At 32.5% G+C, this 24,035-nt stretch overlaps 1 protein-coding gene across 1 annotated transcript; it reads right to left on the bottom strand.

The window, feature by feature from the left end:
- Nucleotides 1-2,583: 2,583 nt before the first annotated feature.
- On the bottom strand, nt 2,584-19,416 carry LOC127863127 (uncharacterized). The gene is made up of 14 exons (XM_052402497.1): nt 19,309-19,416; nt 15,264-15,330; nt 14,713-14,793; nt 14,511-14,585; nt 12,742-12,807; nt 12,393-12,458; nt 6,130-6,198; nt 4,974-5,033; nt 4,585-4,702; nt 3,830-3,873; nt 3,580-3,627; nt 3,161-3,302; nt 2,849-2,890; nt 2,584-2,652 (listed from the first exon to the last, which is right to left on the bottom strand). The coding sequence occupies exons 2-12, from the start codon at nt 15,317-15,319 to the stop codon at nt 3,179-3,181; spliced, it is 807 nt and encodes a 268-aa protein (XP_052258457.1). The 5' UTR covers nt 15,320-15,330; nt 19,309-19,416; the 3' UTR covers nt 2,584-2,652; nt 2,849-2,890; nt 3,161-3,178.
- Nucleotides 19,417-24,035: the final 4,619 nt, after the last annotated feature.

The raw sequence follows: 24,035 nt of genomic DNA, 5'->3' as shown, positions 1-24,035 counted from the left end.
CAAACACAATAATAAACGCATTAAGTTCATATAATAATCATTCGAGATAACGGATAATGAGCTGTCATAAAGCGCATTTAGTTACAAATAATTATTTAGAATTATGATCCGCTAAAGCACGATAGAACAAGGTCATTGGGAGAAAAGTTTGCAAACACATTACTACATATATATATACAATTTGAAGACCAGATTATTATAAGAACAATTTCCTGTGCTTAGCTGTATTCGATATACCATATTAAGATTTAAACATCGTAGAGTCTTACTCAATCTGCAGTTTTCTAGTTTCGTTTGATTTGCTAGGTTCGTTGGATTGGTCAGTACTACTGGAATACACAAATGATTACTTAGTCCTGGTTCAACAACAATTAAATACAAACTGTTCTGCATTAATAATACAAATTGGGCTAATAGGAACACATGTTTGCATCAATCAATTAACATAATTAAATGTATTCATTGTTCTACCAGCGGATAATTTAGCACGTTATCATTTTGATTACTTCCAACGTTTCTATTATAGGCCAGCCTTATTTTGTATTTCGCATTGAGTAAAAATGAGAACAGAAAAGAAACAAAAACTAAATTAAACGGTAACACGAATTACCTAATTTCCTGGTCTGTAGCAGATGATCGTTCTGATCTTGCTTCCTTATATAACAAACAATTTAGTTGAGACAATCTTATAACAGCTTTATTAACAAGAACTCGAATGTCGGCATTTACTCAATGGAAACGTATCTATAAATTACAAAAACACTGTGTATATATCTGTATCTACCTTTCTATTGAGTAAAAGCTGACATTCAAGTTCTTATAATGATGACGAAACGTGACAAAATGTCACCAAATTTAATACTGGTTTTAAATATTGAGTATTATATTTACATTAACGATGCAAATTATGAAACTATTAATCATATTTAGATTATAATACTGTGTACGCTTTTACTTCGGAATTATTAATGTTTTACTGAAGACAATTTGTAACGATAGAGAACCATACTTTTGTTACCGAAACATTGCCGATGCTTTGAAGCTTCTCCAGAACAATGGTGTAATCAAACTGCAACTGGACGTCTTCTTGAGTTAGTTGCCTAAGCTGCAGGCTTTGCAAATAAGTATATATTACATAAATAATTATGATATACCACACAGCGGGTTTTGCCCACTTATACTCGTAACCGTATTCACCAAATATCATGAGGGCATATTGGGATATAAAACTCGCAATTTGCTGTTGTTAATGTGTTCTATATTAACAATGCAAATAACTTAACTCTTCACCGCCTAATTGCCACAGTACAATGAGCATTCAACCAATTATAACAAACAAACTTGTATAACTTAAACTGAGGTCAAAACCTTGAAACGGTCGTTGGAGAGAGTGCGAATAGATTGAATGGGCACTTAACTGTTGTCACAAGTCTATTTGTTATATACAATGTATTTTTCCCAATTCATTTTCGCATATTCAGAGAACGTATATTGAGTGGTCCAAATACACATTGATTGACTTTTATGCCATCCATGAGGGACATTCAGAATGTCATTTGTCCGTCCGTCCGTCCGTGCACTCCAAAGCTACAAATGAGTGAATCTCGCTTAAACTTTAACAGTTGACGACCATCTCTAAATGATAAAAAAGGAAGAAAATTGATGCAACGAATTTCTTAAATATCATCCTTTATGTGTCTTTTCAATATGGAGTATGAAATCCAAACATAATGTTTATTCATATAATATTTAATGAATTCGCGGATTGCGCTTAAGTATTCACGTATGAATGACCGAAATGGGTAGATGATCGCAAAATAAGACATTTTGGCTGCGACTAGTTATGTCATATGTATGGCTGTTTGTCTTTTTGTTCACTAAAGAGTATGCAGTGGATTTGGCTGTGTATAAACACGTTCCGTTGGGACATCATCGGCGATGACCCAAATATCATTAATGGAATAATAATTTATGATGATTTATGATGACACTTAATTTATATTATTATCGCGTACGAGGTCCTTTCATTTTATTCCACATCAGTATTTTTTAAAAGCTTATTTCCGCATAAAATCTTGGAAATGTATCGTCATAATTTTAAAATGTATATGCAAAATAGGCCTGCCATTCGCATACTGTCACACCAATGTCAGGCTGATTTCATATTTCCGGTCTGTTTAAAGTTCATAGAAATGTCTGCAGTTTCTCGTTCACATGTATTCAATCATCAAATACATATGTAAAGCACATGGTCGGGTAGCATCCATCATTTCCACTTATTTTCTTGTTTAAATTATTCAATTTTTTGAAATACAGATGTAGCAATTGAAATTCTTAAAAACATACCTGTCTTCTTCCGCTGTCGAATGGCTTTTCTCTAGAACACCAATCTTTTTATGCAGTGCTCTGTAATGTAAACAGAAAAAATACACATGATACGTTTTATGTATTGCATGTTAAAACTATCAAATTCCACAAACACTTAAAGAAACGTGTCTAAAAATTGGTCATCGAGTTCGTATTGCACGTGTTTTTGTTGAAAACGCGACGATCACTTTAAATAAAAACCGTTACTACACTTACTGACATCTGCTTTCCAGTATTTGCCTTTGTTCCGTCAAACATTCAACTTGTTCCGTTTTAATTCGCAGCCTAGAGATAAAACAGTATTTGCAAACCGTAATACTCACACAGTTTCAAATGTAATACATTATAATATTTATTTAATCTTGTATGATACTACATGTATACCGATTATAATAAGGAAATTAAAATATTGTTTCAAAGCTGTCAAATCGAGAATAATGTACATTGAAATTTAAAAAAACTATTATGTTTTCACACTCACTGATTTTGTAACCGTTGTTTTTCTTCCGGGAGGGCACATTTGCTGAAATGAAAAACAAGCAAAGAATAAGCATATGAGTGTTTATATTGCGGTTTCATACGTTCAAGTTCGTGTTTCATACACGCGTCCACTTATATCGCTTGTAATTTCGAACACTAAATGTCTTTGGTTGGATGCGTTTATGTTATATTTGTCTTTGTTCAGTAATGTATGACACTTTCAGTATAAAAATGTGATTATGTTTGGTTCTTTAGTTAATGTTTTTGTAGATAAGTTTCGTGTTGTTTTAATTGTCATTGAAATCAGCCGTACCTTAACACATTTTTAAGCTCATTTTTTTTCACGTTCTGCATTGTTAAGTTCTTCTGTCGTCTCTTTTAATTCCTTGTTCAGTACTGTTTCAGCCTCACGCCACTTTTCCATTAAGATTAATGGATTGTGCCTTTCTATTTCCCTACATTTTACAGAAGGGTTGAATTTATTCATAAAACAACAAGAGCAATCTCCACACAAATTTACGCCGCAGGCATGTGAAGGTTATATAAACTGTACCAGTTACGAAATTTTTCACAACGAAACAGTCCGCTTATGGCGACGCGGACGATCGAGTAAACCGTTTAGTCCGAATAATGGGAAATATAGTCAAGCTTAAACGCATAGAGTAAATAATGTTTCGTTTTTTTTACTGAATATTACAAAATGAGCATTCCTCATAAATAATAATATCTTACATCATTTTTTCATCCACAGTAATTCGAAACAAATTCGGAATTATACTCCTGGAAGCAAAAAAATATATATAATATTTTAAAAATAAATATATGTAATTGAAAAATACAAAGCATATGTCATTATTAAATTTGAAATAAAGTCGAGTTATAACGTATTTCATTTATAAAATTGGTTAGAACATTAATTGTTAGCAAACAAAAGCGATATAGGTATTGGTTTAAAAAAACGACATCAAATTAAAATAGATACTCAGTTGTTTCAGGCTCATTGCTGTCAACATGTGAAGTTTCAGCCTACAAGTCATAAAAAGGCTCATGCAGTTTTAACACAAAATGGCGGTACATATATTCCAAAAAGCGTGTGTCATGTCTGAGTAAAATGGTATCATCTTTTTGTAAACAAAAGGATGTTTAATATAATTTCTATTGCATATATTTATGAAGTTAAATAATTTATTTTGTATTTAATATGCATGCATCCGAATTTATTCAAGACGGATACCATATATCAACTCAACAAAACTTTCGCTATTTGTTCAAGATAAACATTTTTATTCTTACACACACACACACACACACAAATACATATAAGAAAATTGATTGGTTAGTGTTTCTGTATACAAGGAAAACAAAAACCATTAATATAGCATCACTGTGCATGGAAAATAAGGTCACATGGTTTGACAAATGGCCAAAACCGCATTATTGTATATTTAATAAATAAATCTGCACTTCTCTTCATATTATTTGCTCTACTGTGTGTTTCGGGCTGACTTATGCGATGTAACTTATTTAAAGTTAAGACTCGCGTCATGTCAAAATGGGTATTAACAAGTACTTCGATTGCACAGACTGTTATGCATCTACGCCTGCCGCATGTGGCATACAATCCATTTTTGCATGACGCGGGTCTTTTAATATCATGCAACATATAACTTTCGTACATAAGAAACACAAGGATAATCAACAAGGACAGAAATCAGAACGAAACAATTCAACTGTTACCTGTGAAGAGGCTGTTGTAGCGAACTCAGCACTGTGAGTCTTTCCAACTCGTCGCTGAATGATGCCGCATTCCACTTGTAACATATATTCCCTGTCAGCTAATTGTTTTCTTAGAACGCTGTTCGAACAATTTAAACCCGAATATAATCATACACTGTATTTTTTCTATTGTCAATCAATGATTAAATGGTGACAATACTCTATAAATGTACGGATACTTGTGTAATGATCTAGGAAGGTAAATAATGGTTACAAAACTAACGAATAAATAATGTAACTATTCTACAACTACAACTAATTAAAACCATCCCATTCACATATATATTACGATATCATACATGCTTCGCTTTCAATTAAGAATTTACAACAATTTTTATAGTTCGGCAAACCTGCTCTCATTTGCAACCTGAACTCTAGTCTCCTTAGCCTGAATAATCTCTTTGAGGGTTCTGTAAAACAAACAATACGTAATAAGTGGCTTTAATTGTAAGTTCTTTATTAAAATTAATATTAACATATGTTGAAAAATGAATGCCATAAAGAATGTATAAAGTGTAATTAAATATAATGTGAACTCTATAGTTTAAACAGGATACGACCACTTATACAACTGCATATTATTATATAGCATTTTAGGTGTGAAGTGACATTTTAAATAATTAAATAATGCTATTTAGCAGAAAGACAATCAATGGAATTGAAAACTTGAAACTTAAATATTTGAGCAATCTTACTGAACTTCATTAATTTATAGTGATTTTATATTATTTAGGCGTTATACATCAACGTTAAAAAGTAAGATATTTGGTTGAAAGTGTTTTTTACTAAAATAATATAAGTGGAAAATTATATTTTATTTGGTGGAAAAATGACACAAACATTACAAAGAACGCAATTTGAATAACATATAGAACTTTTGTAATGGGATCGAATGTCCTAACTGTAACAGAGCCTGAAATTATACAATGCCATTTCATCACAAAGTCACCACATTTAGAAAAAAATTGCTTTAGCGAAATTAACCACTTAAGTACAAATTGCATTTTAAAATATGGCTATTTGAAATAACACATGTGTTTACCTATTTCATAAACATCAACAAAATTCAATGCTCAAAAGAGAATTAATTCATGATAAATATCATATTGCTATTAACAGTGACATTTAAAAAAGAACAACACTTATATGACAAATGACGTTGAAATACCGTGGACATCTTCACGGTTTTTGCCTCAACTATTATAGGTGTAGAAATGTTTTGATACTCTTTCTTCTGAAATTGTCTTTGACCAATATTTATCTATTTATCATTTAGAAATGCTATTTAAATGTCATTCTAACACAAATACATAATTGAGAATACGTACACTTATGTATTGAAAAAAAATAACACACAACAAAACACACAGCAAAATGTCACCTACATGATTTTTAAAATAAGTTGACATTATAACAAAGAGCTTATGTTCTAACTGAAATGAATTATTTCCGACTTGTGTCAACTTGCCTAAATCTTATTTTAATTCATTAAAAAAGTTATCTTACTGGACTCTAATTTCCTGCTTGTGTCCAAGCAGCATCAGGTCTTGAATTGTTTGCTCCTTTATTTGCAATCTGGAATTTAAACTATTTTTAATTTTAATATCTCTAATATTTAATGTTATACTTTATCTAAAAAGTAAATTACATTTTTTCATAAAATAGTTAATACAGACTGAGTAAGTTAGCCCACAGTCCTATTAGTCTGAAACTTTTACTTTATAGATGCGTTGTAGCGCTTCGTGTTTTTTATACCCACAATAAATGTGAAAGCTGCATTCAGATGTCGGTAGCACACATACATTCTGTTTAACATGAGACTTAGTGATATTTCTTCGGACAAACACCACACTTTGTAAAGGTATTTATTAGCAACGCAAAATGAAGTCCTTTACCGAAACACAGCATATAAAGTTCAATATCAATTGCAGCCATATATCGCATAATATTGTATAGCGATAATACCAAAATATGATGCATATCAGGTAAGATTTTGTACACAATAAATCCAATAACTATCGAGTTGCATGTTGCCTTATTCCTGTCTTTTTAATCTACTAATATTCTCGACATCGCTTTTGCCTTAAAAAAGATGATAATATTAAACGGCTGCTTATTGTATGTTTAGTACATTCAATGGATTTCACTTTGTTTTCAAGCTCTAGTCGGCATCGCAATACTATTTGAACTGTTTATTATTTATTTTCCAAAACATTCAAGATTACCTGTCCCGGTTTTAAAAACCATAAATATACCAATTTAATGTGAGTTTATAATGTTTTAGTGCATATCCGTGCCATTATTAAAACCAACGTATTCAGCGAGTATACAGCCGATAACTACGCGAATTTTCGCACTTCGCGATCGAGTCGACATTTTTGTTAAAACCGGAAGTGACGTATTCAAACACCACTTGCTTAAGTTCATAACAAAAGAATCGTTATCAGCTGTTGTCATAGTAAAGATCGACATATATATATATATATCGAAGGTTTTCTAGTACACACACATGACGGCGTATCTTGATTGATATAAGTATTGAATTATGACTTAAACAGACAATTATAATTGACACATAATGAACAGATACAATTATTACCAGAAATTGATCGATGTTCGATTGCAAGTCCAAACTTACCGTTCAAATTTAACATTCAACAACGAAGTGAAAACAAATAATGTTGCTTTAAAATGAATGAATCTTACGTAAATGTCGCGTCATTTAAACTAGAATTGTCTAGAATATTTATTTAATTTCTTTTGCTGTTATCCGGCAAGGGCCATTTTGTTGAAACCCGATGTTGACCCTTCACAAGAATTTGTATTTATGCTTAATTGATCGCGTTGTTGTCGCCATTTACTTCAAAGTGACCATTATCTCATTTCTGTTATTTGATATATATGTATATAATTTGTCTTAACAATAAGCCGTGATTTATATAAATATGACGAAATTAAATTGTTCTAAACTCTCCACGAGCGAGGTTAATTTATATCATAAAGAACAAATACCATGTCAAAATATATTTATTTTGCATTTTATTTCAAATCTAGTTGTCAATACTTTCCTGCTGGTGCAGTATGTTGTTTATTCTGTTAAAATGATAACTGCTGACAGATAACCTGATTGTTTTATTATTGTCTGTGCAGATGAAATTGATAACAGTAGATCACTGATAACATGACTTCAGAAACAAACAGGACCGACTATTTTATGACACCAGCTTGATTTATGGCAGCTGTAAGGTGGTAATACACCAAATTCTGCCAACTTGGTGCAACGTTTATGCCTTGTTGGCATTGTGATTTGCACCAGTACATGCACTTTAGGGACTGACTTATTTTGTTAAGAAACCACCAAATTAAATGAACTTAATAAATGAAATTGGCTAAATAATTTTGCACTCATCATAATGCTGTCATAAGATGGCAGTTAACGTCCAAGTATGGTCTACTTTTATGAAAATTGCAACACAAACTTGTATTATAAATATAACTTTGTTGTCATAAAAGCAATAAAACATGTTTTTCGTTTGATCCACGCGGACAAAACACCTTTTACAACATTATCCGTGTTGTAACAAACATTAAAGTACACCTGATTAATTATCATACCAATAAACTTTAATTGATTAATGTTTGGCCATTTCAATTAGTGTTCGTTTTATACAAAACATTTCACACCTCTTACACGCAGATATATAACCCGTGACAAACACCGACCACAGGTATAAACAAGACTTTTATTGTGATAACCGAATATTCAGATAATTGATAGTTAAACAAGACATTATACTATGATTGATACTTCGGGGGGGGGGGGCGAATTGACTTCAAGAAGACCAAAAACACGTGCGTGCTGACTTAGGTATGAGTTTACCGGCCCGCCTGTGTTTTTTTTTTGCCTTAATAGCAATTGGCAACTAGAATCAGTATAATTGATAACTAATATTGAGCAATTACTACTTCATCTATGAAAACATAATTGAATTTTATACAATCAAGATACATTTACACTGCATGAGGAATAATTGGAAAATTATACATGTCGGCTACTAATTTATATTTATTGAATCAAGCTCATGGACTTCCGAGGAACTATTTTGGGAACATGGCATTTATTATTGAAATTGTAAATGTTAGCTGAATTATTCTGTTAACAGTGAAAGAGTATGTTTGTTTGGTTCATACATTTTGAATGGCTAATCATACATTATATCATATACAAGTAACTCAACCACATAAAGAAATCAGTAAAATGACCCCGAAAATGACACACTATTTCTAGCTTACCATCGCCATTTCTTAACAATCAATTTGAAATCGTCTGAATGGATTTAGTATAAAGATACTTTTGCGGTTCTTTATATGAACTTGTTTTCAGTAAGGCAATATCAGCAATAGCAGCATTATAAACAATACAGAGCCCTTTGTCACACTTAAAAAAATAATAAGGTAAGCAACACATTATTAATGGAAGTTTTATTGAAGACAATTTCTTATAAAATAACGCGTGTTATTTAAAATGTTTTATGCAAAGCTTTGAATATTTGCTGGGCGTAAAGTCCACCACCGTCTCGTCGATTATCCGTCGTGAATTCACGACTAGATTCCATTTGCGCCCGATAATATCGCCCTTTGTATGTATTCTTTTTTTTACAAACTTGTAAATCAAATATGTTAAACTTGAACACGGAATAAGTAGATGCTCCTTGTTCCTTATTCGAATAAATCCTAATTTTAAAAGTAGCACCGTAATCAGAAAATTAAGGGTACACTTTGCAACATTGGGAATATCCAATCCGTTAAAAAGTGACATTTAATTCGGATGGTGGTACCCAAATTTGCCAAAGACTGGCAATTTTAAACGAATCGTCAAGCCCATGTAATACAAAGTCAAACGAATAAGCTGAAAATACAGTTAAAACCTCAAAAATATTGCTAAAAGAGGCAAAGGAAAGGAAAGTAAACTTTAAAGTAGTTCCTGACATTTAAAAAGTACACTAGTAGTAGAAGTGGTAGTAGTAGTAGTAGTAGTAGTAGTAGTAGTAGTAGTAGTAGTAGTAGTAGTAGTAGTAGTAGTAGTAGTAGTAGTAGTAGTAGTAGTAGTAGTAGAAGTAGTAGTAGTAGTAGTAGTAGTAGTAGTAGTATAGTAGAAGTAGTAGTAGTAGTAGAAGAACTAGAAGTAGCAGAAGTAGTAGTAGTAGTCGTAGTAGTAGTAGTAGTAGAAGTAGTATTAGTAGTATTGGTAGTAGTTGTTGTAGAAGTAGTAGTAGTAGAAGTAGTAGCAGTAGTAGTAGTAGTAGTAGTAATAGAAGTATAGTCCTTAAGCCAAGTACCCAAAACTGAGGTGGGGCGTACCAGTAACGTTGGAAAAACTACACCTATACATCTGGGAAGATGCATGCCAGTAGCATATGAAAATGGTTGATAACAGTCTGGTACTAGTAGTAGTAGTAGTAGTAGTAGTAGTAGTAGTAGTAGTAGTAGTAGTAGTAGTAGTAGTAGTAGTAGTAGTAGTAGTAGTAGTAGTATAGTAGAAGTAGTAGTAGTAGTAGAAGAAGTAGAAGTAGTAGAAGAAGTAGTAGTAGTCGTAGTAGTAGTAGTAGTTGAAGTAGTATTAGTAGTATTGGTAGTAGTTGTTGTAGAAGTAGTAGTAGTAGAAGTAGTAGCAGTAGTAGTAGTAGTAGTAGTAGTAATAGAAGTATATTCCTTAAGCCAAGTACCCAAAACTGAGGTGGGGCGTACCAGTAACGTTGGAAAAACTACACCTATATATCTGGGAAGATGCATGCCAGTAGCATATGAAAATGATTGATAACAGTCTGGTACTGGCAGCTTTTGGTATTTTTTATGTCTCCCACCACTATAGTGGGGTACATATTGTTTTTGCCCTGTCCGTTGGTTTGTTTGTTTGCCCCAACGTTAACATTTGCCATAACTTTTGCAATATTAAAGATAGCAACTTCATATTTGGCATGTATGTGTATCTCATAGAGCTGCTCATTTTGAGTGGAGAAAAGTCAATGTCAAGGTCATCCTTTAAGGTCAAAGGTCAAATATATGGGCCAAACTCGCTCATTTAATGTACACTTTTTTAATATTGAAGCTAGCAACTTCATATTTGGCATGCATGTGTATCTCATGGAGCTGCACATTTTGAGTGGTGAAAGGTCAAGGTCAAGGTCATCCTTCAAGGTCAAAGGTCATATATATATGGGGACGTAGTGTTTCACAAACACATCGCTTGTTTCTCCTTTGAAGATGGGACATCAATCAGCTTAATTTTCATAATTTTTTAAAGTTATGGGGATGCAAAACTAAGAAAAAGCACATGGAAACCGGGTAAGTATAACTTGATTTGTTATCAAATGGTACAAAACACTTTGGTCTTCAATGAATAATTAAAAAACATAATTATATTAGCTAAATAACATTATTTTGCTAGTATAAAGACTTAGTTCGACCCCTTGAAACTGATTGCGTCATATGTGTGTGTACATATTTAGAACAAATGTGGCTTTAATCAATGAACTGAAGCACACTGCGCTGATAAATGTACACAGAATATCAATTAAGAAAACAAAAACTATTATAATATTAGAATTATGTGATTATACACAGTTTAGCCAATAATGGGACGTATTTCGTGTACTCAGTGACAACGACAGGAAGTTAACAAAACAGTGCCATTAATTCCTCTAATGCCATGAACATGCTTAAGAACTTGTTTATACCACATCATCCATATGTAGGCAATATTTGTGCAGAATACAATGATCTGAGCTTACTTTTAATGAACAATATCAACACATTTTATTAAACTTGTATGTATTGTTCAAGTTTTAAAACAAGTACAAGAAGGAAGAATGACGCGGGAGATGCCACATACAATATTAATATCAACCCAAACAGCAGAAAAATGAAAATTCAAAATAAAAAAGCACACTCTCATTTACTCCCACAGACAAATAAGACAGAGCACGAGCGCTAAACAATATAAAAACCAACAGTCAAAAGGCAGAACACAGACATATAACGAGTAAAGGTGGGCGGACCGCCTTGGAACTGTCTGTAGCAAAAGTCACGATGTAATGCGCTCTTCAAGTATCTATATGAATCATCATTGTATACTTAAATGTACATCTGTTATTACTGATCAGTTAAAGACTTATCCAGCTTCGCTATCTGAGTCATCAGTCTCAACACTTTCTTTGTTTAACGTGTAAAGTTCATGACTATTCGATTTGATTAACCTATTGTTTAAATGTAGGATTAAAACTGCATGGAATGAACACGAGAAAGAAAAGAACATCGCCGAGTTAGCTGAGCATCTGCAGACTCACGGAGACCATCTTCATATTGAGAAAAAGTATTCGGCTCAACACTACGCAAAGTATGACTAATAGTAAGATATTGACAATATTCTTAGTCGCCGTTTTTTTAATTTACAAGAATAAATGCACATATGCTCCACTTTGCATGGATTGATAACTGCAAGTTGTTCACAAATGTGTTAATTAATGTTAAAATAATTATTTCATGCTGTTTACATTTCTATAATGTTATGCCTATTGTCTCAGGCTAACTTTCGTATTCCGCCAAATAACAAGGCCAAAATGATTTCAACTAAATTTGTGTCTTTATTGTTCACCGTCTCTATAAGTATTAAGCAGCTGTCAGATGTATTGCGCGATGATTTTGGAATGTTCACATATGTTGTATTGGATCTTTTTATGTAAGACTGAAGATAAGAATATGAAACTTACTTTCTTGAAGTTTCTTTTTGCAACGTGTCGATCTTTTCCTTTAATTCCATCAGTTCTTCAGTAGTACTAAAATATAATACATATGTCTTATAACATCCACCAAACGTTACGTCAACGATAACCACTTTTAATTTTATTTTAAAATTATAAAAAACGTGTTTGTATGTGATTGTAATACATTACCTCAGATTAATTTTTAATCACATGTTTTAACCTATAATACAAAGTCTTAATTAGAATTTGTTAGGAATCTGAAGGTACAAAATTGACTCGTTTATCATAAACATACAAAGAAAACGTATTTCCTTGTCAGGAAACGTGATTTAAAAAATTGAACAGAAGAAATTACCTCAAAACATCACCACTACCTGATGACATCTCTGCTTGTCGCAGCTTAATTAAGTCTTCTTCAGCGCTGCAACGAATAGCTAACTAACGTCAAACTAATAAGCATGTTAACATAAACATATGCTGCTTAAGGACACTATTGTGTAAATTAACTGCATTTAATTTCTGCTACATTATAACGTTTTGTGTTGAATGCATTTGCTGTACAAACAATTAATTCTCCATGCTTCTTATTGCTAATTGTCAGTCCCTTCAAGAATACCATTTCTTTTATTACTTTTATAAATAGTTTACATGCCGCTCACTGTCCAGCCATATCAGCAAGAAAGTGATTATCGTTTATTCGTATTAATATTCCATCTTTACCTCGACTTTCCTCGCTGTGAATTTTGTTGGCGAGAGCTGTAATTTTGTGACCCGCTTAGAAATTTTGCAGCGAGTAAAGTCGAGATATAGAGCGACTAGAATATTAATACGATATGAACGCTAAACACCTTCTTGTCGAGAATGATGGAAAGTGAACGGTATTTTAACAATTAATAAAGTAATAAAGGCAATAAAAACGCGGAGAGTTCTTGCGTCGGCATGAACTTCGCCATCTTGTTTGTCACGTGATTACCCCCTCTGACAATGTAAGGATATTTAATGTATACTCTTTTTATTGTACAAAGCCATAAGTGTGAGACGCGAATGTAACAGGTGCAACTTTTGCTGGATAGCCGCGCAATACTACTTATTGTTCTGATTTAGTGATCAAACACCGATTGAAGAGATTGAACAATTTAAGCACTAAACAATTTTAAATGTGCAAAATGGAAAAATAAAAGGTAGATTATGTTCGGCAATTACAAGTTTTTAAGATGTACTTGGATTTTTTTGAACCACAAAAATGTCCTGATTGTGAGGTTCTGAGATTAAACTGAATGCAGTTTGTATATGTGCATCAACACCGCTAAAGTATATGAACTGAAATGGCCTTGGGTGCCGGGAGTAGAACACGGCAGTTTTGGGAAGAAGTGAGCGACATTTGAATATATATAGATATATATATATATATATATATATATATATATATATATATATATATATATATATAATTAAGTCTCTATTAGCCTTGTATTATTTAAACTTAAAAGCTGTACTATTTTATGCCGCAGCTTTGGACCTCACGGTCTTCATCAGCGACCATTTCCGTTCATAATAATACACCTGAAAATAAAACATGGCCGCTGATGAAGACCGTGAGGTCGAAAGCTTCGGCATAAAATAAATACAGCGTTTTTGTTTATATATATATATATATATATAAGGCGTGCTCTGAGAAAAGGGTTAGCAGGGTCAATTTCTGCTTTTATTGTAATATTTGTTTAAAGGAAGACTCTTCTTGACGAACATCGAGTTTAAGCGATAAGGGCGGTCCATAATTAGCCTGAACCGAGTGCACAGGCTTATCAAAGACGACACTTTACGGACATGCATTAAACCCCATTTCACTGAGTATATATATATATATATATATATATATATATATATATATATATATATATATATATATATATATATATATATATATATATATATATATAAATATATATATATATATATATGTATATATATATATAGCTCGATTAATAGTTAAATCAATTGTTATATACATATATAATACAAAATATATGTGTATATTTTAATACGTGATGTAACCGCTTAAACAAATACCCATTAAACACTCACATGCCATTTGTGGTATTAATCGTGTTGAATTGCACTTACGATCTCAAAGCACCTTGCAGAATCCCGATCATATTTTCGTCCCCAACGCTAACCATTGAGTTTTGAAAAACACTTCTGTAAAACAAGTGTTATGGAATAAAATAAGAGTATACTAATAAAGTAGCTCTATATATTTCTCTATATTATTTTACAATTTAAATGCAAAATGATAATAAGTTTGTAAAATTATTTTAAAACTTACGGATCCATATTTTTCTCTAAGAACTTTACCCTTATTCGCAGAGCTTCCATGCGTTTGTTCTTTTCACTTTCATCTTTTTCACTGGAATAAATTTCGAAATGTTGTTTGTGCTTACGATGAAAAAAAAACTTGAATTTGAATTCATCACCGCAATTATTTTTGAAAAATGTATGCTTTTCTTACCTAGCTTTAGGAACAGAACAGAACAGACATTTTATTTAGACTTATACATAAGTACATCGTCTTAATACAAACAGTATAAAATAAATATGTCACGTTTTCATTTCATTTAAGTTGAAAACAAATATATATATAAAACACACACACAGAAAATACAAATGAAGAAAAAGCATATAGTAAATTTTCTAAACATATAATGACAGAAAGATTTGTAGGTGATACCGGTTAGACTCTATATGGTATTATTGATAAATGAATTGCGAATTACAAATGCTTCTTTTATATATTTACACAACTTGACAAGTTCGTTTTTATCGGATGAAGTCTGTAATTGGTGATACTTAAACACAGATGGATTAACATATAAATACCTTTTAAGGTACTTTTTAGGTGGTGGCCTTTTACCCTTTGGACTCTTTGGGGGCATTTTAAAGTATTCTGCAACAATACAAACTAGTTTAAACCAAATACTTCAATTATCGATGGTCACTTTTAAAGCTGTTAACAAGTGATGTCATTACCAGTGAATACAAAGCAAATTGTTTAACTAAAATATATTGCCAATGGTCGTCATTAATTTTCATAAACAACAACGATACCACTGGATGTTTGCTTTTAAGCATTTTTCTAATTTAATTCATCAACGTTCTTAATAAGTTTCTTTTAGTCTTGTAATTTGCTTGAAAAGGTTTTACACCATGCAAAACATGTCATTATGATACATCGATAGGTATGGCATTACAGTGGCGTAGGGAGATCACGTATATTTCCTAGATATATTGACTATAAATTATCAGACATTATTGTAAACTTTCAACACGTCATTGTGTACTTTTGAATCATTTTTTCTTATTCATAATCATAGTGAGTTAAAAAAGATATACTAACAAGATTCTTACCACCTTTGAAATTTGAGACGGATATGTACCCACCAATAATATTTTATTCAACTAATAGTATCATAATACAAACAATATAAATCTAATCCTAGTTTCGTTTTCCCATACCCTTTACTAACACTGGTTGATAAAACAATTTATTATATACCTGTTTAATGCTTTTAACAAATACTGGTTGTATCAATCGTTGAAATAAAAAATCGCGTATTACGCTTCTCGCTGTTTCCGATTCCGTATTACCATAGTAGCCGGACTACTTCGACCCATTTAATGACGTCACATTACACGAACCGAAAATAGAAATATTTTATATTACGAAATATATTACGTAGTACATCGTGTGGCGTCATTCTGTGACAAAACACAATAGTTATATCTAAACTCTGTAAGGACATGTCGGACGTGGTGTTTTTAACAGTACACTGTGTGTTAAAAACGTATTTTGGAGTGTGTGTTTATCATGCATAAATGTATATTTCGATAGGAATACAATAAAATAGTGTGGCTTAAACTAAGTTTCGATAAAGACATGGAAATTAGAAGTGGAAGTGCATATCGTTTAAACATTTTTGTTATAAACATCGGATTAAAGTTGTCAACTTAATTGTTATTAAAATTGGATTAACGATGGCATTAAGGTAAGCGTGTCGGAAACCTGTGTTTTCCCGGTTCGAATGTTTACACGTTATATAACATAAACCGTATTCATACGCGTCTTAAATAAACTATGGCGTACCGTTTTGTCATTGTTTTGTCAGTTTTGTTAAAGTAAAAAAATACATTTGTTAACTGTTTTCGTTAGTTGTTGTATATAATAAAAGGAATATTACGCTAGTCAATTGTTTCAAGAGTTTTTGTCACTCTCGTGGCTTGTGCTATTTCGCAGCACACTCGAGGCTCCGCCTCTCGTGTGATACGTCATCACACAAGCCACTCGAGTGATACAAACTCTTGGAACAATTGACTAGCGTAATATTCCGTATATATGAAACTTCCTTAGAATAGATACGTTTCACGAACGCCCGAATTAATTCAGACGACGTTTATTTAAATATAAATCTCGGTATTAAAGAAGTGTACCGATAACTACATCGGATATCGAGACACTGAACATTTATTTTTTATACAACTGACAAGTTATGCAACCGTGTTAATAAGTTTAAATGTATTTGTGTGTTAGCTTCCCTGTACCGGATAATTTGTTTATATTATATAGCTTTCTTTGCCAGTTGTTCACGTATTTGGGACAAGTTTAAAACAAAAAAACTAATCACTCTGAATTTAAAACTTTCGTGTTTTACCTAAGCTAAGAAATCGCGATGCATGCCGTATAGATAAAGAGAGAAAACTTGGTGTCTTTTTGTATGTTTTTGATACCTTGTATCTGACGAGTTGAGAAAAGTTTACACGGCGATACATTATACAATTCAAAATGTATACACATGCGTCTAGCATATTGAGCATTACCCCCACCTATGCCATAGTATGAATAAATACATTTTTTTATAAACTCCTATCTTTAAATTCTTGCAAGAACATGCACCAAGCCACTATCTTTTACAATGCATAGTCAAGTCTTATTAGTATTGTAGTTAAAGTAATGGTAGTGTTTAACAATGATTAACAAGACAATCCATGTTAATCTTACATGAGCTATTAAGTTCTTTGAAGTATTGATTCACGGTTGAAACAAAATAAACAAGCGCTTTAAGTTAAGCCTTATCTAGCTTTTAATTGTTCTACATGTAATGATATAAACTTGATTATTTTGAAGTTTCATGTTCATAATTAAAGCCGGTTATTATTTTAAGATAACTCCTGTTTAAAATTACTCAGTAAGTTTACTAAATGTACGTCGAAGTGTGTGTACTGATGATAAACTTTGAGACAACATTTTAAACAAGGTTTGCCGTTAACTATTTTGCAATGAGTTGCACCCCTTTGATCAAGTAGTATACATGCATATACATATCAATTAAACCGGATGATTCTGATTTAGTGATCAAACACCGATTTAAGAGATTGAACAATTTAAGCACAATGGAAAAATAAAAGGTAGATAACGAGTTTTTAAGATGTACTTGGATTTTTTTTTCAATCGCAAAAATGCCCTGATTGTGAGGTTCTGAGATTAAACTGAATGCAGTTTTTATATGAGCGCTAAAATATATGAACTGGAATAGCCTTGGGGTTCCGGGAGTATAACAAGGCAGTTTTGGAGAAAAGTGAGCGACATTTGAAAATTAAAAAAAAAAAGAAGAAAAGAAGCGTATAAACCGGCGAAAAATACATGGTTCGGTACGGACGTCGAAATTTCGATTGTCATGTGATATCCCCCTCTAATAGTACTACTACTGTATATATAGTTTCATGAAAACAATACATATTATAATAACAGCCACACTGTTTATTTATGTCATTAAATTTAACACTACTAAACTATTGCGCAAACCGAAAATTAGATAATCTCAGTTTAAAAATAAGACAAATGGACGGGTGAATAATATATCATGTCGCTTCCATGTTACTACATTGCTACAATGCAGACGGCTTAAACAGGGAATTAGGCCTTACAAAGGACATTACTTTGCAAGTACTTGTTAAGTGGGTCAAACAAGTGAAGTAAATCTTGATATGATAATCTAAAAATGGAACAAGTAGTTCCGAAAATTTGTTATTTTCGCCGGTGAAAATATTTTATTTTTATTTTCACTGCTATTATTTTACTGCAGAAATGTAATATTTTATCATAAGGTATAAAAGAAAAAAGTTTTTTATATGTTATGCCATTTCTTAAACGGGTAGTATTTTTTCATCGCGACGACTACAACGGGTAAACATTGACATGGGCACAAGCACGCTCATTGATTGAAATATCGATTCAGCTATACATTGAAATGATAATAGATCATGCCACTAGGACGAATTTTGTGAACTATGATTTTATAAAATTGCATGCACTTAGTTGTCATATGTTGCTTGTTTGCACTTAGGTTCATGATTGTCCATGCAAGTTTGTGTACATAGCAAACCCATCATTCATGTTTATATCAAATACTATGTGCACAGGTGGCTTCTTAAAAAAACATGTCCCACAAACTCCCTTTAATGTACTGAAAAAACATAGGTAGCCAGCTACCAAAGCGCTTGTCAGTAATTTTACGGTTAATATTATCATATTTTTAACTGTTATAGAAAAAGCTTGTTGATAATTCTAAGCTTAATTTAAATGGTGTCGAAACTCCAAATGTATTTTTTCTTTTTAACAAAATGACACATTCGTCACGTCAACGAACATATTAATACACACCCTGATAAATCATTAACAACTGATCATCGTATACCCGAACTACGTGTTTTTGTGCGTTGAACGTACTTGTATCATTTTTTTTCCATCAATGGACCAAATAATCAATTAATTCTTAATAAAAATTTACTTGTTTTTAAATAATGTTGAATTTATAATTAGTTTCTTTCGTAAAACACACACGATATAAAATGTATACTGAACACTTACTTGGCAGGTCCAACCGTCGTGTTCCTTCTGAAGTAAGTTCTTATCTGAACAGCACACCTTAAGGATTGAAACCTGTCATTAATTACGTGACTACGTGGCCTTATGAATGGAATTATGTAAAGATTTGACCTCTAACTGAAGTAAACAAAGATAACGTAGCACTTAGCTTACCCATTCTTTGTGCAAATGCAGGTTGGGTGTAAAGTGTGATGTTTACCCGTCGCTCGGTTTGAGTTTAACAAAGAATTAACCACAACATAATTACAATAATAAATGTATCGGTATTAACCAGCATTGTATTAAATTCTCAAGCAAACCACATTAAAACTTGAGCTACGCTGGCCGAAATACCATAAGACGCATTTTCGCATGACGCGGCTATGAAAGTGTGATTTAAATGTTTGGAAAGAAAACTGCGTGTTCAAGCAAACCACATTAATTGTCTTTATAATATGTTTCGCAAGAAATTAAATGCTTCATTTAAAGTTTTTTTTCACGCTTTGGTAAATTGACAAAATGAAAAAAAAAAATGTTTCAGATTCGCAAATTTTCTTTGAAGTTATGATATTTGTGAACAAACAGTAATACTGAACATTTACCATGCTCTAAAATATCCATTATGTGCATCTTTTGACGGTGTAAAAACCTGAAAATTATAAAGTGTTGCAACGCGAAACGATTGAATAATTTGGAGAATTCTGTTGATGTTGTATTTTTGTATACTACGAGGATCGCATATATAAAGTAAAAAACACGTTTGGTATGGTATGAGAGCGGATGGTCTAGTGGATAGAGCGGTAGAGTTTTGCTCCATTGCTCCAGGGGTTAGTGGTTCGAGCCCCGTTGAGTGTTACTTTTTTTTAAATTCTTTAATTGTATTCTTGTTGTTTTTTTTACTGAAAATGTTTAGACCCAATGTTAACATTTATCAATATAAAGCATTTAATGACAAATTTCAATACATGCCAAAATCTTTGAAAAGGCCCCTTTAATTTTTTTCCATTGCATCTTTATTAATTTTCATGTACTGACATTAACGTGTAACTCCTCTTCCCCCACCCCATAACCAATATTAGTACTAAATTTACGTGTTTTTTTTTTTAAATAATTTAATTTACTTGAGTTGCGACACCTTAAGGGTTTCGCGGGATGGAATGAGTGGAGAGATCAAATCAAATAGAAAATCGATTATTGGTACGAAAAAATATGTGGGTACGAAAAAAAAAATTGGGTACGAAAAAAATTTGAGTACGAAAAAAGGGTACGAACAAAATAAGTGTACGAACAACTATGTCGGTACGAAAAAATGTGTACAAATAAAAAATTAGGTACGAAAAAATTAGGGTACGAAAAAAATTTGAGTACGAACAAATAGGTACGAAAAAATGTGGGTACGAAAAAAATGTGGGTACAAAAAAATTGGGTACGAAAATGTGGGTACAAAAAAATGGGATACGAAAACAAATTAGAGTACGAAAAAATACAGGGAACGAAAACAATTAGGGCACGAACAACTATTTGGGTACAAAAATAAAAAGGGTACGTATAAAAATTTGAGTACGAAACAAATATGGGTACGAATCAAATTAGGGTATCAGGGCTTTCCTTTGACCCGAGCTCCCGGGTTTTGACGCTTGAAAATTACAGAAGACCCCTTTTTGACTCATGAGAAAATTACGTCATGCGTCACATTTGACCCGGGGGAATATACTGACTTGCGTCAACGAGATCAAAAGTTGTTAAGACTAAGCGATAATTGGCTCGGGGCGGAGTATCTCATTTAGTACACGCTAATCGTTAACGCCCGTTTCCAATCATCGAAGCACAAGTCCACCCAGTAGGCGGAGTTTGGTTAATTAAGAAATCTAGTATTGACCAATTAAAACACTGCTGGTTCGATGACGCGTGTATTAACTTTCCATTATTTATCATAGCGTTTGTTATCAGCTGTTTGCGGAAAAGATGTGTATTAAACCCACCTAGTTGCAATAATCCAACTCCCAGCTATTGACCCTCTGAGCTGTACGTATGTACTCATAAAAGCTCAGAGCATTTAAGAAGAACTATAAACCCACCAAAACAGAATGGACTCATCCGCGTCAGTTTTAATAATATTCAATATAAAATAATAACATCCATATCCACATAACACCGTAAAGCATATTTTGAGATATTTCCAGAGTATGGCAGAATGTATTTCCAAAGCTGAATGCACCCATCACTGTTTCACTTCATGATTGCTCAGTTCAAAGACGCGCGAAAGTTATGCTGGCATATGTACTGTCTACAACGTCAAATTACACGCGTTGCATCAAAGTTGCTAAAAATAACTATAGAACCGATACAACTGGCCTTGTGGCAAAGTGACAATTTTTGCATGAGCTAATTGATTACAAAATATATGTAGGCGTAATAATTGACCTTTTGAGAAGGCATAGAAAACGGCGTGTTTGTCGCACGTCTTCCGTGAAGATGGCACATGAAATAATTAAAGGGCGTCGGAATTTTTGATGGGATTAAATACGGAGGCAACTTTATCGGCGAGTAGAAATAATTTCCTTTTATAGTTTACCGATTTATATAGGCTATTGTGTTTAGGTACCACCCATATGTTGTTTTTTTTTTTGTGATAGCCAGCGGAAATGGGGTTTTTTCAAATTTTGTATTGCATTCTTAATTTAATAGCCACGTGAAACGGTCAAACCAAGTTATTGGATAAAGTGTAATTGTGCAAAGTGTAATTGTGCTAGTGCATTCAGAAAATGTCGCAGAGAAACCTTTTCGAATTCGGAATCGGTAGTAACTCTGAAAGTGTGTGTAAGACGCCAACGACAAAGCGTACTTTAGATCTAAATGACAGTGCTCCTAACACCCCCAAACGTGCGAAAGAAGAACATATGACATATTACTCTGCTGTATACATGAACTTTATGTTGTATTAGAATACATGTTTTGTATTTATTAATCATTGAAATATTGTGTTTAAATGCATAGTGTTGTAGTGACAGTAAAATGTAAGAAATAAATGTTAACATACATGTATCTTTTTATTTGTTGCTTTTTGTATATTATATCTCAGTAATTTGCTTAAATTGCAAAAAATCATTGACTCTCCTGCGTTATTATTAGGACTCGCAGAAGTTTGATTTTGACTCTTGAAAATATGGTCCCAAGAGTCCTTGACTCTTGAGATTTGAGGTCTAAGGAAAGCCCTGCGGTATGAAAAAAATGGGTCGGAACAAAAATTGGGTACGAAAAACATTGGGAACGAAAAACATTTGGGTACGAACAAATTGGGTACGAAACAAAAATTTGGGTACGAAAAAATTGGGTGCAAAAAAATTGGGTAAAAAAAACTTGGGTACGAAAATGTGGGTACAAAAAAAATGGGATACGAAAACAAATTAGAGTACGAAAAAATACAGGGAACGAAAACAATAAGGGTACGAACAACTATTTGGGTACGAAAATAAAAAGGGTACGAATAAAAATTTGGGTACGAAACAAATTTGGGTACGAAACAAATTAGGGTATGAAAAAAATGGGTCGGAACAAAAATTGGGTACGAAAAACATTGGGAACGAAAAAAATTTGGGCACGAACAAATTGGGTACGAAACAAATATTTGGGTACGAAAAAATTGGGTACAAAAAAATTGGGTAAAAAAAAACCTTGGGTACGAAAAACATGGGTATGAATAATAAATGGGTACGAAAAAAATTGGGTACGACAAATTTGGGTAAGAAAAACATTTTGGTATGAAAAAAAATGGGTACGTAAATAAAATTGGGTACGAACACATTTGGTTACGAAAAACATTTGGGTACGAAAAAATTTGGGTACGAAAAAATGGGTACGTAATTATTTTTGGGTACGAACACATTTGGGTACGAAACACATTTGGGTACGAAAAAAAATGGTTACGAAAAATAAGAGGGTACGAAAACATTTGGGTACGAAAAAAAAAATTTGAGTACACAAAAAATGGGTAAAAAAAAAAATTGTACAAAAAAAAATATGGGTACGAAATATTTTGGCTACGAAAAAAAAAATTTAAAATCAAATTTGAATTATCTAGCGCGTGAATCGTCTCCTGGGGGTAGATTTTCTTGGGGTTGTTATTAACGAAACATGTACTTCCGGCCAAGCCACGTGTTTACAGCGATTGCGCAACAAAAAAAAAACACGTTTTCGTCATTTTATCAAAAACTAGATTTTTCCCAGAAATGACGAATATGCCATCGTGTAGATCGCGTTCTGGTCCATATACATGTCAATTTTCAGCAATGATTGTTCAATTAATGGATTATGTTTTTTAAACATTTGACCAACAAAATGTTTATTTTAGTACATATACATAAAATACAAAAAAATAATCGATTATACAAGTGGATTATTGCCATTCAATCCAAACTGTTTCCTGTAATTTACAGTGTAATTGTCAGTGTTATGCGTGGATATTTATGAACTATGACAACATGTTCGTCCACAGACATGATGAATTTTAACATGAATCTTGGACAAACATTTGTCAGAGCAGCATACAGGTACTCTCATGAGGATGGTGCAACGATCATGTTAAAAATCAATGTGGTTGTCACATAGTTTCGTGACCTTAAAATATTCAATATATTGCAAGCCAATGATTTGACTAGATAAACAGATTTTAACATAAACTTGTTAATGTTAATTACAGAAGGCATATGGCTACCATATAGCATTAGCTC

The sequence above is a fragment of the Dreissena polymorpha genome, unplaced genomic scaffold (genome assembly GCF_020536995.1).
Source record: "Dreissena polymorpha isolate Duluth1 unplaced genomic scaffold, UMN_Dpol_1.0 chrUn001, whole genome shotgun sequence".
NCBI classification, from domain to species: domain Eukaryota; kingdom Metazoa; phylum Mollusca; class Bivalvia; order Myida; family Dreissenidae; genus Dreissena; species Dreissena polymorpha.
Note: the sequence above shows the minus strand (reverse complement) of the source record. Positions and strands in the feature narration are given on the sequence as shown.